This window comes from Euphorbia lathyris, chromosome 9 (assembly GCF_963576675.1).
Source record: "Euphorbia lathyris chromosome 9, ddEupLath1.1, whole genome shotgun sequence".
NCBI lineage: Eukaryota > Viridiplantae > Streptophyta > Magnoliopsida > Malpighiales > Euphorbiaceae > Euphorbia > Euphorbia lathyris.
Window position 1 is genome coordinate 13,954,583 of NC_088918.1, and position 19,175 is coordinate 13,973,757.

Sequence of the window (19,175 nt, forward strand, 5' to 3'; positions counted from 1 at the left end):
CTATAACATTCTGCCATTTCTTGGTCTTCTTCTCCGTTTAATTCCTTTAGGATGGGCAAGATGTCGATTTTTGGGTAGTTTTTAGAGAGAGAAAGAGATGAAAGGGAGAAAAAAAATATGGGAAAAAAGAGATGAAGTTCTGAAAGAAAAATGAATGGAGGGTAAAATAGGAAGAGAGAGAAAAATTAACTTGTTAAAAAGGAAGTCAAAGATAAAAAAATGTGGATCAATGTAACAAAGTGTAAAATTCAGTAACTTTTATGTTGTATTTTGAAGTTTAGTAATCATAGGTATCATTTTGGTTATTCAATTTAGAATTATAGGTATCATTTTGGTTATTCAATTTAGAATTAATCTAAACAACACATGTTAAAATTAAAAAACGAATATATAAAAAAATTAACAAATTAACAAGGTTAAGGATAAAAAACGTTAGGCGCTAGTCGAACGGACATAACACTCAAGAATTAATCGGGAACTAGTCAAGAATTAATCAGATACTAATCAGATTTGTATTTTTATATTTTTTATTTGTTAATCAACAAATTGTTAAATAAATCGAATTAAAATATGTATTATACAATTATTTAATATAGAAAAAGAAGGTGCAAGCTATCGTTACTTTGTTTTTAACAAAGTAACCATTACTTTGTTTCCCACCATTGGATTCATTACTTTGTTTTTCTTCATCATTGGATTAATTTTCTACCTCATCATCCAATGGTGGAAAAAACAAAATAATGGTTACTTTGTAGTGTCTACCTAGAAAAATTAAACCAAAATATCTGAAAATAGTAAACACAATTTACGAATAACCATTCGATAATGTTCAGAATTGAATTATAATAAAAAAAAAGAAAATTGATAATAAAAAACACTTTTGTTCATCGTCACTTAGACGGCGCCTAGGCGGTCTAAGCAGCATCCAGGCGGACTGAATCCCCTAAGGGCCAGAAAATGTCTAGAGTGAAGTAATTAATTAAAAAATAACTAAATAAATAAAAGCATAGTCTATTAAGGGTTGAAGAACAGAATACTCAAAAAAACATCAGGGGCTGCTTCGTGAATCTTCCTTGCTTGCAGTCTAACAGGCAGAAAGTAATGGAAAAAGGAAATAATAATCGAAATTGTTTTCTTTTTGTTTCTTTTATCCATAACTTTCTGCCAGTTATACCCGAAAGCAATTTAATGAAGGACCTTCTCGTAGAAAAGAAGAATCAAACCTAATTTCTTTTCTCTAATTTTTTCGGTTTCTGTAATCATGTTTTTTTCTTATTAATTTGTACAGATTCTAATTTTTCGATTCTAATTTTCTTTTCTTAAATCTTCATTTTATTGATCGAATCCTCATTCTCGGTTCTACTTTTATGATTCTTTTTATATATTTTGTGTGTAATACGTAATTAGTTTTTTATTTCAATTTTGTGTATAGATTCTGCTTGTGTTTGTAATTCAATTTAATCAGATTCCATAAATATCTTTTCTCAATCTCTGCGTTGTATTTAATTTTGGATTTATTTACCATAAAGAAATCATCGAAAATGTGTATGGTTATGAAATAGTAGTCATTTCGTTTAGTTTTTTTAGAATATCATTTTCATCCACATAAATGTGCCTCAAATATTGGAGAAACCAATTCGTAATCATACCTTGACCGGAGAAATCAGTTCAGTGATTAAGCAGATGTGTTGTTATCAGATTCAGAATCCACATTTCAAAAATTTATTTAGTGATGCATCTGCAAATTTATTTTTAAACCTTCAGAGAAAGCAATATTTTAAAGTAGATTATATGAGAAATAATATATCTTTTTATATATTAAATCAACTCAGCAATCCATTAAATGGACATGAATAGTAATTAAATGCCCTGGATAATGCTCCATTAGAGCATTATTTCACGTTGATTGTCTGGTTAGAAATAATATCCGTGAGTGTACTCTGTAAACTACGGTGAAGTCGGATAAAGTTTATCCGATCTTAAAATTGTGAAGAAGTCGTATATCTGACTTCTTCACGTTGTAGAGATTCTCACCCAAAAGCAGCACGTTTGTGCTGCTTTTGGAACTATTTCTAATAAGGAAGTCGGATAATCTTTATATTCTTTGCAATTTTGAAATCGGATAATCTTTATATTCTTTGCAATTTTGAAATCGGACAATCTTTATACGATTTCAACCTAGTTTACAGAGCACTATCACGGACATTATTTCTAACTGGACAATCAACGTGACATAATGCTCGAATGGAGCATTATCCAGAGCATTTATTCATAGCTCGTTGTGGTAAAATTAATTTGTCGGATAATATAGATAAAGATTGTCCGATTATAAAATTGCAATTATTTGGATAAAGATTGTCCGACTTCGTCATATCGCAGAGATTTCCACCTAAAAACAGTACTGAGAATCGTGTTGCTTTTGGAATGACTTCTAACAAAAAAAATCAAATAAAGATTATCCGATTTTAAAATTACAAAGAAGTCGAACAAAGATTGTCCAACTTCTTCACATCTTAGAGGTTCCCACCAAAAGCAGCACAGTTCTCCGAAGGCAGCATGAACAACTGAAGAAACTAAAGGAAATTATACTCAGTGTTGCGATCTTCACCTGTGAAGCCGTGGAATCAGATCGAATTGCTAGCATTTCCTGGATTTTCATCTGGACCTTGTATGCATTCAATGTGAACCTTAAAGCCAAAGCTCTGGATACTCTGGAGATCAAAACGTCTGGTGTATCGGTCTGATTTCCGCCTACAACAAGCTGAACTCAGACTGATTTCCGCCGAAAAGGGTTCAGTAGACGAAACCGAATTGATCAACTGGCTCGACGGAATGGCTCTTGGTTCAGTCATTTATGCTTGTGTAGGCAGCATTCCTCGCCTAACAACAAGCCAATGGATTGAACTTGGATTAGGCCTAAAACAAGCGAAAGCACTGAAGGACTCAATGCAATCGAGTAAGAGATTACGGTGTCTGAAACACAACACAATGCTCCTTTAACATCTTCTGCGCCATTATTGGTTTTATCTTCTTCACTTGCTTATATCTATCCTCTATTCCACCTTTAATTCTTTCATGGAATTCATCATCTAGCAAGCTGTTTCCCTCTGTCACCGACTTCATTGCATCACAAACCAACTTATATGTATACTCTCTAGGTACGGAGCCCCCATCAACCAATTCAACTAGAAGATTCTGAGCTTCCAGCACTCTCCGTGATTCACACATGGCGTGTATAATTGGAGTATAAGAACTCGAAGTAGCCAATCCATGATTCATCGTCTGCATTTTCCTCAACATCTCAACAGCCTTATCAATTTCATTCACAGCACTGTAATACCTGATAAAAGAATTATACGTTACTCTATTCGGAACACAGCCCCTTTTATTCATATCCTCAAAAAGCTCAAGAGCCCTCTCAATTCTGTAAGTCTTGCAACAACCATCTATCAAACAATTATAAGTAACAACATCAGGCACAAAGCCGTTAAACAACATAATCCTAAACAAATGATTAGCTTCCCATAACCTCTTTCTTATAGCCTTCCTACAACCGGTTTGCTGGCTATATTTACAGTAGGAACTAATCAATATAGTGTACGTATATATGTCTGGTGGACACCTAAAGCCCGGCAACTCCATTTGTTCTAACAAAAATCTTGCCTTTTTAAAATTCCCAACTCGACAGAGAGCATAAATAATCGTATTATAAGCGTAGACATCCGGTTTGCAATGATACTGCTTCATTCTATAAAACAAAGCTAATGCCTGGTTCACCAGCCCTTCTTCTCCTAGGATTTTTATCAAACAGGTAATAAAATTAGTAGTAATAAGCTTTACTCCGACAACCCTCTCCTTTATTGTCAGTTCTCTGAGAAAATGCCATAGTTTCTCTGGTCTATTTCCTCTAGCCAAAACGCAAGCCATCTCTTTACATGTCATTTCAGTATGTGGAAGCTCAAAGTGAGTTTCTACCCAATCGAAGAACTCCATTGCTTTGTCCATACCTATATTCACCCTTTGAGGATCTCTATAAGCAGCTGGACCAAGAATGAGAACTTTGTTGAGGTACTTTTCGGATTCTTCCTTGAGATTGCGTTGTCTTAAAGGGGAGCGGTGGCGGGTAGTGATCTGGCGGCCAATTGAGCGCGTGGATTGGAAGAAAAACCGTGGTATTGAGCGGAGAACATCAGAAACCAAATCGGCAGTTAATAAACTAGAGGTAGTAAGTGCAGAAGCAAGTTGGGTATCAAATGGGCGGTTTTGGATCATAATGGATAGTACTTGGTTTACAAGGAGAGAAGAGCGGGTTCTGTGTGGGGGATTTGATGTTATCATTGTTTTTTGGTAACAGAAAACACTATTGTATGAATGGAGTAGGCGTGTTTCGACAAATGAGAAATTGATGAGAAGAAAATTTCATAAAGATGAACATCGGAATGCTGAGTTGAAGCATCATTTCCGATTGAAGATGCGTGCATCCATGTCAATTAAGCAAGCTCAAGCACAGTTTGGTTGAATTTTAGGAGATTCCAGAGTTTTTCAAAGTTTAATCTCCACAACTAGTAAATGGCAAGATATCTTAATAGCAATTCTTCAAGCCTTGTTGCTTTTGATCTGAAAGAATGGCACAACAAATGGCATATTATACGGATATCCCGGACTCTAACAACTAAATTTCATAGAAATGAGTTTATGCCCTGCATCTTATAAAAGAAAAATACAAAGCTTACAATCAATGGACCAGATACATTGTTAAATAAGAAACACCAGCTGTTTAATTATAGAGAAAAAACCAAAATAAAAACACAAATAAGCTTTTCAGAAGGAACAAAACTTGAAACTTATAATTTTTCTCATAATGACTTTCTATAGCCTGGAGAAGCTCAGCAATTAAGTTGTCTCTAGAGTTGTTCTGTTTGTAAAAAGCATTCAAAATCGCAGATCATCTTTAACCAAATTTTTACATTAATAAATCTTCTCAACTTCAATTTGAATTCAACCAGTTGACTATGATAGAAAATTTATGCCTTCGTTTTACTAAATTTTGTGCTCAAAACCTAAATATCAATGGCAATTTGACAATCCCCAATTAAATTTCATCCATTAGTTTTTTTTTCAAAAAATTCAATTAACAATAAACCTAACATATTAATAGCTAACAACTTAAAAAAAGAGAGGATGAGATTGCCTACCTTCACCACCGGAGGAAGGGTCCGGAAGGCTGAGTAATGGCGGCGTCCAGCGGCGCAACGGCGGAGATCGGAGGGAGTGAGACTGCTGTGAGGTGAGAGCAAGGAAATTAGAAATTGAAGGGAGGAGGGAAGCAGAGTGATTCTTCGACCAATCTGCTGCCTCTTTCTTTTATTTTATTTTGGCAAAATGTATCATAAGCCCTTGATCTTTCTTTTATTTATCCTTTAAATCCTTTAACTTATATTTATACCTGTTAAGTCCTCATCATTTTTTTTTTGTCACATTAAGGTTTGTTCGATAAAACTGAAAATTAAGTGCTGAAAAAATAAATACTGAATTTTAAGTATTTGATACTATAAGTACCGAACATATTAAATGATGTATTATACTAAAAATAAGTGTTGAATATAAAACTATTAGTTGATAATATTTAACTTAAAATATTAGATTAAATATTTTGATTTACCAATGTAAGTTGGTTTTTAAATTAATTGACTAATTTAGATAGTAGAGAAATAAATGTATTATCAAATATACTTTTTTTATATATATATAAAAGATACTTATATATTTCATTAGATGAACAAGTTTAAGTACAACATAAAAATAGTAAGAATAAAACCTTACTTAAGTATAGGTTAAAACTTAATACAAGATCACAAAGAGTAAAAATACCATCAAAGGTAAAACTAAAATAAAAGTACAACGAATCTCATACTTATCATGAATCCAAATCCGCATGAAAGCAATTGTCATCATTTAGTTTCTTTTTTTTATTCGGATCTGGGTCCTATCTATTGATGCAACCCCATAAATTTATAGATCTACATATAAGAGAATACGCTTCCGCTCTTACTAAACCCTAAAAAAGTGTAAATGGAGAGTTGTAGCTCACATGTACAAATCAAATAGAAAAAAATCTGATGAAATATATGGATTGAAAAAAGAAAAGAAAATATTGATAAACACTAAAAAAGCAGAGACAAAGCTATAGATGGGATAGAGAAGAGAGAAGACAATCTCTCTCTTTTCTCTCATATTATTTTTATTTTTTATTAGACTTCAAATCTACACATGGATAATGTTTGAAAGAGAGAAAGAAAGAAGAAGGAAGAAAGGAGATGGGGTGGCTATGGTTGTAGGGTTTTTCTTCTTAGAGAGAATGTGTTATTTTCTACTTCGCATACTATTATCAAAACATTCTTAAATTAAAATAATTAAATAAATATTTAACATTTAAATTTAACTAATTAAGTGAAATCAAATAACATATAAGTTATTGTTTACCAAATTAATTAGTGGTCAACATTCAATTCAGTTAAAATTGTGTTATTCATTTCATCTTTATTTAAAATTATATCTTTTATAATTCATAATAATATTTTTACAATTTTTCTATAGCTATGTGTGTATACATATAAAACTGTTATATCTTTTATATGTATATATATATAAAACTGTTTTTAAACTGTGAAAGTATAAATTTTGAAAGCATGTAAAATTAATAATATTTTATTATTTAAATTTTATATTCAAAGAATTGAATGTGGGTCAAAAAAAGTCTAACAAATTATATGCCATTACACATAGTACACGTGGCCAACATTTATTATAAATGCATTCAAATCTAAAAACAGATTTAATAATTTGATATTTTTGGTACGTTAAAGTTTAGGTAAGGGTAGGTCTATCCACTCCTAAAGTCAGGGCAAACACAGATCTCGATGTGGGTTTACAGTGGAATTTACAGATCACCTATTAGTGAGGGCCAAATTTTGACGGAGTGGAGAATCGAACCTCAAACCTGTCAAGCAGAGGTTCAACGCTTTACCACTCGGACCAACCCTCATTGGTTTGATATTTTTTTTTAATTGTGCATAATACATTTATATTAAACAAAGGAAGATTACATTAAAGAGGGGTAAATTACATACGTGGTGTACAATCTTTACCCGTAATCACACTTTGGTGTACAACTAAAATTTTGTCACACTAAACTGTACAATCTTTTAGTGACCTCACATTAAAGTGTACAACAGGTAATTTTGACCGGTCAACGCATGGTCAATGCGCCACCTCATCACTTTTAACCTCCTAATAAATAAAAGTGGATCCCGACTAATTTACCCTTAATTATATTTACTTTTATTTTTTATTTTTCTTTTATATTAATTCTTTCCTCTCTCCTCCCTATCTCAATCTTCCCGTCTCTGCCTCTTCCACTGGCCTTCTCCTTCTTCTTTTCTACTTCGTTGAATCCAGAATTTACATACTCTTCCGCCTCCACCACTTCCAGCCACATTATCTTTATAATTTATGAAGGCTCTCTCTCCTATCTCTCTTCCGCCTGCGCCTTCGCCACTTCTGCTTCCGCCTCTACCTCTTTCTGTTGAGTTATTGGGCTGTAAATTCAACTCATATGTTGTTTCTGCAACAACCGCATCGGTGAAGATGAATCTGGAGGGGAACTTCCCGTCCTACAACCACCACAACACCAAGGTTCGTCCTCCGTCGTACAACCACCGCAGCAGCAAAAGAAGAAGTTAGCACGGTTCGTCCTTCGTCGTACAACCACCGCAGCAGCATAAGAAGAAGTTAGCACTAAGGTTCGACCTCCGCCGTAAAGCCACCGCAACAGCAGAAGAAGAAAATAGCACCAAGGTTTGAGTGGGAGTTTGATGGACGCAATCATTTATGTTGATTTGGAGAAACATAATTTTGTCTGTAAATAAGAGTTGGAGATTTTTTTATTCATCCAATACTGTGTAATATATTATATTGAGTTACTTTATAATTTGATCTATCAATTTTTTTTGGTGAGGAAATATCATCCAATACTGTGTGTATATTTATATTGAGTTATTTATAATTTGATCTTTCAATTTTTTTTGCTGAAGAATTGATCTTCAATTTTTAAAAATCAAGTTTGAAAAAATCTTGATGTTGGAGGCTTGAGAAATATGGGTTCCTTTGTGTTGAAGAGAAAGAAGAACAAGTGAAGAGAGAGAATGTGTAGAAGAGAGAGAAGAACAAGTGAAGAGAGAGAAGTATGTACAAGAGAAGAAGAGGAATTAATTGAATGGTGTAAAAGTAATTATTATTTGATGGTTTTTGGATTGAATTTATAAAAAGGTAACTTAGTAATTTCACATGTCATGGGCCCATTATGTTAATGAAAATTGATGACATGGCGGTTTGATCAGCGTTGACCGGTCATAATTTACCGGCTATACACTTTAGTGGGAGGTCACTAAAAGGTTGTACATTTTAGTGTAATAAAATTTTGGTTGTACACAAAGTGTGATTTTGGATAAAGGTTGTACACCATGTATGTAATTTACCCCATTAAAGATAAAGGAAAACCTAAGAGCTCTCAAAATAGGTTAAAATTTTATATTTTGAAAATTTAATATATAATTTCTTTATGAATGGATTTTTATCTTATTCCGTTTAGGGTCATAAAATGTCAAAAAAACCAACCTTAGTTTTTTTTTTTTTTGAACCTTCATACATGGTTCGAATTTGTTTATATTATTGTATTATGGGAAATAATAAGCAATTATGTTAAAGCTGTCTTAAAGAAACTAATTACTCCATCCGGCTTTAAAGGTTTAAAGAAATGATGTAATTTCATTTTTTTTAATTAATTTCAAATTAATACTAGAATATTGTTATTATTGTTATTTCTATTTGGATTATCTTTTTGGACTAATATTATCATTTTATTACAAAAAGCAGATATCACAATTTTTAAAGTGTAGAAATGAAAATTACATTATTTTGTATTGAGAAGTGTAAATATATTCCTCAAAATACGAAATAGTATAAATTTATCTCTGACGTTTCCAAACTGAACCAAATTTACTCATATTTAATCGAAAATATGAACATGTTAGTTTGTCAATTATATTTGGCTGTTATATCAGAGATTCAAAATAAAGTTGTCGATAAACGGTATCATTTTTTGCATTCTCAAATTGTTTCTGATATGTTAGATAAACATTTTAGACAATTTGATTGTGTTTTTTATGATTAACTTACATGTGACATATTTACTGGTTGATTGATATATTGTTTGTAACTGTTTTTATAAAACAGTAAATATATTAGACATAATTGATGTGTGAAAGATTAGATGTAACAATCAATAAAATTGTCTTGCTGGTAAATTTAAACTTAAAAAAACTGACAAGGACAAATTCGAACCTTATCTTTGTTTTGATTGGTCAAGTATGAGTTTAGTTAGTAGTGTTTATATGGACCATAATTACCACGTGAATTTGATCATTCACCGTTAAATATAAGATTGGTTAAATTTAAACTTTAGGATCCATGTGAACACCACTGTTAATTTAGAATTCAACTTACAAATATTTTAATCCAATCTACGTAAATAATTGTATTTTTTTCAAAAGAGATAATTAGTGAAGAAAGTGATGTGAATTTTGTTATTGTTATTATTATTATTTAAATGGATTAAATTTGGAATGGGGAAAATGACAGGACTTAAATGGTACAGATACAGAAGAGGCAAAACAAAAAGAATTTAAGGAACATCCAATTAATTACTGTTAATTATTATTATTCTCTTAAAAAGCACAAATAAATGGTGTTAAAATATCATCCACAATTTCATAATTATTGGACGTGATCGAAACAACACTTATTTATATGCATCAAAATCAAAGTGTTTAGATAACCACCCAAAACTTAATTCTTACTATCCTTTTCAACTTATTTAAAATATAATTAATTAATTTTTCAATCATAGAAAAATAAATAACATATAAAAGGTGCATTCTATTCTCCTTAAAAGTTAAATAAATTAACTATGGGGTTGTGGTTGAGTGGTAAAGGCTCCTCATCCCTTAACCAAAGGTCCAAGGTTCGATCCTCACCTTTGGGAATGGAAAGAATTTCCGTGGCCAGCAGTCCCACCCATAAAGGTGCAAACCATCTGCGAAAGTGAATAGTCACTGTTGTCGGCGGTGGATACACTTACGAACAAAAAAAAAAAAGTTAAATAAATTAACATGTAAGTGACACATGACACTTGAACTCAGACATGGAAGAAAAAGGGAGTTGATTATTTTTTTTACCGTGAAATTCAATATCTTAACAGAACTGTTGACGTTCTTTTTTCCAGTTGTAACAAATCTTCCTCTCGGTGTACTAGACTATTAGAACACATTTAAAAATGAACAATGCTATTGCATAATTTACAAAGTTACGATTTTTAAGGTGAAAATAATAATAATTAATACTTTTTATTTTTCCTACGTATCACTTCAAGTTGAACGTGTTGTTTACATGTCAGTTCTTTTGACTTTTTCAAAATATGTGCAACACACCTTCCTCACAAACTTTACCTCTTTGCAACTGAGGAATTAATCGACTACATTTTAAGCAGGTTCAGAGGGCTACTGGGACATTTTAAGTAAGTTTAAAGGGCTATCATGATATTTTAAGCAAGTTGAGAGGGTTATCGTGATACTTTGAAAGTTCATGACACTAATCAAAGTTCAGGGGGGAGATGATGTATTAACCCAAACTAATAAGTGATACAGATCCACTTATATGGTCTAACACGAGATATCCATGCTCGACTTTCACCCTCCACATGCAGGTTGTGCGTGCTATTTCATGAACTGTATCATCATTGCTTCAAGATCAGGCTTTCCTTCATTAGGCCGAACAACTTGTTTCTGAACAGGTTGATTTGAACTTGAAGGATGTTGATATTGTTGCCTCTACGCCTGAAGGTTGTTGTTGCCGATACAGCTGTTGAATTTGTTGTTGAGTATTCCCATTCCAAGAAAAATTAGGATGATTTCTCCACCCTAGGCTGTATGTATTTGAGTATGGATTGGGTGGTTGTCTCGCATGAAAGCACACTACTCCTTCATTGAAGCTCATGGATTGATTCCTGGACAATTAATAGGTCTATGCGGTCCTTTGCAAAAATCGCATGAATCATATGATGGGATTTCAGTGTGAACAAGTGTTCCAAATTGTACTACAAAAACATTCATCTTTCTCATGGTTTTAACTAGTTGCTCCATCTATGCGGACAATTTTGCAATAGGTTTGCTCTTGAATCATTGAAAATTCTCTTTCCATCACTTTTCATGGAATGTGAGTTATAATTTGTATTGACAACTCATTCAATCAACTCGTAAAGAGCTTGTGGTTCTAACTCCTTAGAGTTACCATTTGCAATAGATTCATTTGAATTTTATATGCATTTGTTATTCTATTGTAAAAAGTTCTGAACTTGCATCCATACGGGGATGCCATGGTTTGGTATGCTTCTTAGTAACTCCTTGTATCTTTGCCAAGCCTCAGAGAAAGACTCGTCTTCTTCTTGGTAAAAGTGGGATACTTCATTTCTCAGCTTTATGGCTTGCCTAAGAGGGAAATATTTCATCAAGAATAGGGTAGCCATTTCCTCCTTGGTGGGTATAGATCCTGGTTGCAAATTTTTTAATCAGTCATTTGCTTTATCCTTCAGTGAAAATAGAAACAGTTTCAACCTTATCACATCACCAGATTCATTTCTGTTTATCTTGAAGGTGTTACACATTGTGATAAAATCTTGGATGTGAGCATTTGAGTCTTCATTTGGATATCCTCCGAATTGAACAATTGTTTGCGGCATCTGTATCATTGAGGCTATTATTTCGAAAATGTGGTTCGCCGCATTAGGTAGGATGATATATACATGATGGGTGTCGTTCAGTTGAAGGTCTGGAATAATCCTTCATCCTTCACCTCGGGGATCCGTTATTGTGCCTATTATCATCATGACATTCCTCATGATTCTCTGCATGTTCAACACCACCATCCGGATCTTCGCCGTTGTCATTATTCATCCTTCTTTATCAAGCAAGTCTAAGAAGCCTTCTTCGCCTTTGATAAGTCATGTCAATTTTAAAATCTAATGGAACAACATGAAGTCTCGCTCTTCATATAAAAAACAACTATGCCTGAACGGGGCAAACATTGAACAAACAGGTTAAAAGGTAACTGATTAAGCATATATTCATAAACTTTCTTTTTCAATCCCCGACAACGGCGACAAAAACGTGGTGTTTGGAAAAATGACTCTAATAAGTATACTAGGCCAGATGAAGTATGGTAAATCCAAGTATCATTTTCCTTAGGGATTGAGACTGAAAGTAAATGAAAAAATTACTTTAAACATCTAGTTTAAAAATCCAGATTATCTTGTTAAGGGTGTGTTGACTTCTCCTACGTTAAATTGTAAAGACAATAAAGAAATGGTTGGTTGAATTCAAATTGTTAGAGGCACAAGCCCAACGCATGCTTATAACAAGTAGTTGCATCATATTATATCTCTATTCGTACAAGAATGTTGTTAGGTTCGATGGTTCAGGGTTTATTCCATTAAGATCACTGAGGTCTAGTCTCCTATATCCAAAGATTCTAGGAACATTAAATAACCAAGTCTCAGTGAGTTGCAAACATTCAAGCATTAAGTATAGGGAAGCATTTTGTAAGTAACAATCCCTGATACATAATTATATTAATCTCTATCCATAACAGTATAAGTAAGAAGGTAGATCCATGCAATACGAGTACTCTCGTACTATCTCATCACATTAATGTATAGAATGATAAAGTCTATGCAATAAATACTCCTTCAAACAATCATTTAAGATAACATTCTTAGAGATAATAATACTTACAACCACCAGCCTAAGTTGGCTAGACTTGCTAACAGACTACTCCCTCATGGTCATGAGGGAACATGCAAGAGTTCCTTACAAAATGAGCTTGACCAAGATGGAAGCTTTCCCAAAATAATAAACATTGGAGGTTGAAGATAAGGAATCCCCAACAACTAGAAAATTATTCTATTTATACTAGAACAAAAAGTCTCTCTATGTTAAAGGGTATCCCCGAAAAACAACTGTTTTCTTTAAGATTAAACTATTCCTAACTATTATATACAAAAAAGAAATCATTACATTTCAGATAATTACTGCCAGTTGTAAAACGATTCTTCTTCTTCTTCTTCTTCTTCTTCTCTCTCTCTCTATGTAGATCTGTGTGTAAAACCGTTAACCTGCCAAAAGACCCGGTTCTAGATGAAACAGGCTATTCAACTCTTATGCATAACTATTCGTTTGGGCTTTACTCAAATGTCATTAAGGCTTATTTGCGACTTGAATTGATATAAACTTCTTCTTTTTTCAGTGCTTTTCCATGAACGCTCATTTACAAAATCTTGTCAAATATGCTCGCATCAACACCCTAAAATCTTAATAGGAGCCACAATAATCTATCAGTACACATGGTTTCACGAAATCTTTCAGGTATGCTAAAAAAACCATTGATTTGATTACTTTTTCCCTATTCTAAGAGCGATACTAACTTAAGCATCAGAGTGTTTACACCTTACCGCTGACATTTCCCTCATTTTGTAGGAATTCACTTGGATGACAAGGGTAATTTGGGATCTCAGTTGGAGAAATTACTCAATTTATCAAACTTATCCAAATATTATATTATGTATTGTTTAGATTAAGAATTGTTGGATAATGTCAAGTAATCAATTAAACTAAAAACTTAAAGTTGATAGCCAAAAGCCAGTAATAGCTTTATATATTTGATGTATTCTATATTGAATACGATCTCTAAGCTGCTTTCTGATGACCTGAATCACAACAAACGGCCAGGAAGGGGCCAGAATCCGGCGTCCTCTCTCCGATGCTTAAGTTAGAAGTATTTTTAGGAATAAGAAGCAACGTGAAAGTAGTAAGTAAGTAGATAAATAGTGTATGTATTTGAGCACGATTTCTGAGGCTATTTATAGATAATGACATACCTAAAGTGTAATGTACTATATGTTGAAACACAATTTCCACATTGATTTTGACTATGATAAAAATATTAAATTAAATTAAAATCTCCATAATTAATAACACATTAAAATAAAATGTTGATTTATTTATACTAATGTGTTTGTTGAAGTGTTTGATGATTTAAGCCCAAGTTCAAGTAAATTAGAAAAGGCCTTAAGCCTTAAGTCCAAGCCTATTAGACAAAGGCTTGTGGATCAAGCTTCAACCCAATAGGAAGAAGGATCTAGAAGCTTGCCTAGATGTCTCAAAGATAAGATCAATCCGGAAGACAATATCAACCACGCTGGACAAGATCAAGAGTTGACTTCTGTGCAACTAACAATGACTTACCAGATAAGGAAAAATTCAGAACCAACAGACGGCTTGTTTCATGGTCAACCTAAGAACTTTGCCTAATTTGATTAGACCAACCAGTCTGCCTCTGACCAACTCTGAAGCACAGTGCAATAGACAAAACCAAAGGTAAAAGATAGAAGATTATTGGCTGTTGACATTGGCCTCTGAAGAGTGAACGCAATAGCTGAATGTTTCCCTCTCAACAGTTATTTTGAATTTCGAAATGATCCCAGCCTCAAGTGTCAATTATAAAAGGCCTCTCATTTGCAACATTGGAACTTGATCTTCAACGCACAAAAACTCTGAGTGAATCATTCCTTGAAGTTCCAAGCAAATCAAAAGCAAAGCAAAGCAAGAACTGTTACACGAACTTTCATATTCTTCTATGTAATCTTTTATTTAGTTCCTTCAAAGTGTTCTTAGTTTAGAACAAAAATTATTGATCTCATAGATTAGTTCGGAAGCTCTGTTTGTTTGGTATTTAGCAAACAAAGTTAGATAGTTCTGAGTGTAGGATTATAGAGGAAGATACTCTGTAATTGCTCAACAACTATTGTAAAGGTTTTTACTCTACCAGAAAGAGCTCAGAAGTGGATTAAAGCTCGGAAGGCGAATTCCGGGGACTGGATGTAGGCAGGAGGCCGAACCAGGATAAAACTGTTAAGTATCATTTTCTAACTCTTTCTCCTTATAACTACTTGATTTTAATTTGGAAGTGTAAAACATTAACTAGTCAGAGTTGTGTCTTAAACTTGCTAAGTTTGGAAGCCCCTTTAGGCGTTATCTCTCAAACTAAGGACAGAAGCAATCTTAATTGCTGATCAACTAAAGTTTCCTCTGAACCTTTAATATTTATACTCTGAATCGTGCTATTGTGTTGTGAGAAACGTTTATACTGACTAATTCTCACATAACAAGAGACTAACACTCTACACATCTTAGCTTCTGATTGGTTCGACAGAACACTCTTCCATGTGTAGACCATTGGTTGGCTTCAGACCCTAATCCCTTTCTCTGCGTGATCTAGGGATTAGAATCACGGTATTGAAATATGAAGCTCCCATTGGTCCATGATGCAAACTGAATGCCTTCTCTTTAAAGCTTTCTAATTTAGTCGCTCTAATCTTTCCTCACATCTCCTTGTGATATGGGCCATTGGTTTAGGCCCATCATTCTATTTTTGCTGGGCCTTTATTCTGATTGCATTATATTTATTCCATATCAGATGTCCTCCATAGACTTAAAAAGCTCTTTAGGGTTTAGGCTTATGATATGATGATGTTACTTTTTGAACATTTCCCTATAATGACAGCCTGGATAAACATCATGTGAGTTGTCATTTCCGCTTCTCCTCATTATTATCTTATACTTTGGGATAAACGATAAGCCTAAGAAAATAATGATGAAAAAACTTTCACTACTCCCCTTCTAATATAAAAGCCTTTTACAATTGTTAAGTACTTTTTCATAATGTCATCCCGAGCTTCATAGTTTTCTATGAATTGGCAGACTATGAGTTTGGAATTACTATTCAGAATGGCCTTGTCTGGCTTGATTATAATAAGGATCTGAAGTCCCTGCAATAGTGCTTCGTATTTGGTCACATTATTAGACGCTATGAAGTCTAAAGTGCCTGTATACCTGAGCTTTACACCATGAGGATCTTGCACAAAGACCCAATTACAACACCATCCTTATTCAAACTTCCATCCATACAAAATTTCCAAACTTCAGAGAGTTTCAGAATAAGGTTTTCTTCGCTTGGTTTTTCCACCAAGAAATTGGATAATGCTTGTACCTTGAAAGCTTTTTGAGGCTCATAATGAGTATCACACTCTGTTAACTTTAGATCTCATTCCGCTATCCTGCCCGAAGTTTCAGGCATTTGCAATACTTTTCATAAAGGCATGTATGTTCTCACCACAATTGAGTGACTTTGAACATAATACCGAAGCTTTTGCACAGTAACGACGACCCCAAATGCTAACTTTTCTAACTTTGGATATCTAGCCTTTACATCCCTCAAGACTCTGCTGACATAATAAACTAGAAACTGTTTAGTCCCCTCTTCATGAATTAGCACAGTTCCCACCGACTCTCCTACTACACTATGTATAAGTATAGAGTTTCTCTAGGCAGAGGTCTACTAAGAAATGGTGGTGAAGCTAGAAAAAGTTTTAATTGCTCAAAGGAAATTTGGCATACATCGTCTAGTCGAATTTTTTGACACCCTTAAGGCTTTTATAAAATGGCCTGCATCACTTGGCCGAACATGAAATGAATCTCCTCAAGGTATGATATCTCACATAATTCCTTCACCGGAATGCTTCCATGTGAGGCGCCGTTGGGTTCGGCCATGGACACTCTGATGCTTAAGTTAGTAATAATTCTAGAGAGAATAAACAATAAGCACAAAGTAGGGTTTTTGGAAAGTGTACTTTGAATACCTCAGGATTGGGGTATTTATATACATTTTTGTAAGCATCGAAGTATCTTGCATTTAATGCCATTGAATGTTCATTATGTATACGTTCTTTATGTCTGGATGTTAATCCATTTATTGAGACTAATTAATGCCTCTTAAATACTACCATTTTCTGGGGAAACGGTGATATGGCGGCGCAGGCGGATCCGTCTTGGGTGACGGATCCGTATCCTTGCGTCATGTCGAATCCTTACTGGCGTATCCATGAGATAATGGATATAGCTCATGGGTTGAGGATTTTATACTGTTTGGTCCATGTATTCATTGATTCTTTAGGTTTTGCCCTAAGGATAACTTTCAGATGTTATCAAGGTATTAATTTTTCCATTCAACTTATGCACGTCATTTATCTTCTTAAGAGGCTCCATGTTAATGATAGCCTGGATCTTTTCTAGGTTAGCTTCGATGCCTCTTCAAGAGATCATAAAACCCAAGAACTTTCCCAAGGACACACCAAATGGACATTTCTCCGGATTAGCTTTAGATTGTGCTCCTGTAAAGTAGCGAAGATTGTGGCTAAATTTGTTGCATGCTCCTCCACCGATCTGCTTTTGACTATCATGTCATCCACATAGATTTCCACCTTAGCACTAATGACATCCTTGAATATCTTATTTACCAATCGCTGGTATGTTGCTCATGCATTCTTTAATCCGAATGGCATAACATTATATCCATATGCACCTTCACCTATTCTGAAGCAGGTTCATAAAAGATCTTCTAGATTCATTGGAATTTGATGATATCCAGCTACCACATTTAGAAGCGAATAGATTGCAAACCCCTCTGTTGAATCAATGAGCATGTCAATGCACGACAATGGATATGAATCCTTAGGACACTCCTTGTTTAGATCAGTGAAATCAACACACATGCGCCACTTACCATTGGCCTTCTTTTTACCGGGGTTACATTAGCTATCCGTTTCGCGTAAATAACTTCTTTGATATGATGACAGTCCAACAACCTTTTGACTTCAACCTTTATGATCTTCTGCTTTTCCATCCCATGATTCCTCAATTTCTGGATGACTGGAGTAGCATCCAGACTAACATTTAAAGAATGCATCATAAGATCATTAGACACTCCTGTGACATTTGCAGTAGACCAAACGAAGGCCTGCACATTCATTTTCAAAGTTGCTACGATAACATCCTTCAGTTGCATTAGGATTTCTGCAGCAATCTGGACGAATTTCCTTTCTACCAACCATACTTCCAAGGCACCAACTGGTTTCGCTCTTTCTCTCTCTTCTTATATAACATATTGTATGGGCTTCATATTTAATGACACAATATAAGTTTCTTGGGCCACAACTTGATTTCCCTGAGCCATTTCCATTCCTCTTTTCATTGGTATTTTCCACACTAAAGTGATGTATAGATAAGGCATCTGCGGACTCAGACAAAATTGGACACCCAATGATTACATTATAAGGTAAAACAGAATCAATTACCAAAATTCAGTCGTTGTATGCCACTTAATAGGACCGTCCCTAATGGAGACACTAGTATAGAAATGGCAAGGCTAAACTACGAAATTGTGCACATGAGCCATTATCACAACAATCGTCTATGCTTACTGCATCAAATTATGTCTTTTATAATGAGTGTGATCTCTGAGCTACTTTCTGATGACCAGAATCGCAACAAATGGTGAGGAAGGGGCCATAATTAGGTGTCTCCAATTCGATGCTTAAGTCAGAAGTATTCTTAGGAATAAAAAGCAACTCGAAAGAAGTAAGTAAGTAGATGAATAGTGTATGTACCCGATGCATGATTTTTTAGGCTATTTATAGATAATTACATACCTAAAATGTAATATAATTTACACGTGTCAGCTCCTGATTGGTTCGATAGAACACCCTTCCACGTGTAGACCATTGATTAGCTTCGGACCCTAATCCCTTTATGTCACTCCTGAATTTTTGGCGTGATCTAGGGATTAGGAACGTGGTATTGAAATCTGAAGATCCCATTGGTCCATGATGCAAAATGAATGCCTTCTCATTGAAGCTTTCTAATTTACCCGCTCTAATCTTTCCTCACAGTTCTTTGTGATATAGGCCCTTAGTCTAGGCCCATCATTCCATTTTTAATGGGCATTTGTTCTAGTTGCATTATGGTTATTCTATATCAATATTAATGTTTGACACACCCCGGTATAGGGATGCCTCCTAGGCTCAAAGCGTGTACAACATAAACTCATATTGCTATGTGTTTGAAATTTCATCAATAAATGAGATTGCTAGGATTCGAACCCTCGACCAT

General features: G+C 34.2%; 1 protein-coding gene and 1 non-coding gene across 4 annotated transcripts; one reads left to right on the forward strand and one right to left on the reverse strand.

Moving 5' to 3' along the window:
• Positions 1-216: 216 nt before the first annotated feature.
• On the reverse strand, positions 217-5,324 carry LOC136207487 (pentatricopeptide repeat-containing protein At1g77405-like). Of its 3 annotated transcripts, XR_010676634.1 has the most exons (4): positions 5,196-5,324; positions 2,609-4,617; positions 1,650-1,738; positions 217-943 (listed from the first exon to the last, which is right to left on the reverse strand). XR_010676634.1 is itself a non-coding variant. In XM_065998739.1 (2 exons), the coding sequence occupies exon 2, from the start codon at positions 4,336-4,338 to the stop codon at positions 2,965-2,967; it is 1,374 nt and encodes a 457-aa protein (XP_065854811.1). In that variant the 5' UTR covers positions 4,339-4,617; positions 5,196-5,324; the 3' UTR covers positions 2,296-2,964. The 3 variants fall into 3 exon arrangements, 1 of the variants encoding a protein (XP_065854811.1); XR_010676633.1 differs by having other exon boundaries at positions 217-1,738; XM_065998739.1 differs by lacking the exons at positions 217-943; positions 1,650-1,738 and having other exon boundaries at positions 2,296-4,617.
• A 6,162-nt stretch (positions 5,325-11,486) lies between these two features.
• On the forward strand, positions 11,487-11,593 carry LOC136207752 (small nucleolar RNA R71). The gene has a single exon (XR_010676878.1). It is a non-coding gene; the product is annotated as a small nucleolar RNA R71 (small nucleolar RNA).
• Positions 11,594-19,175: the final 7,582 nt, after the last annotated feature.

What these genes read in the sequence shown, in the direction of transcription:
- LOC136207487 (XM_065998739.1), bottom strand. Translation starts at nt 4,338, where the DNA reads ATGATAACATCAAATCCCCCACACAGAACCCGCTCTTCTCTCCTTGTA.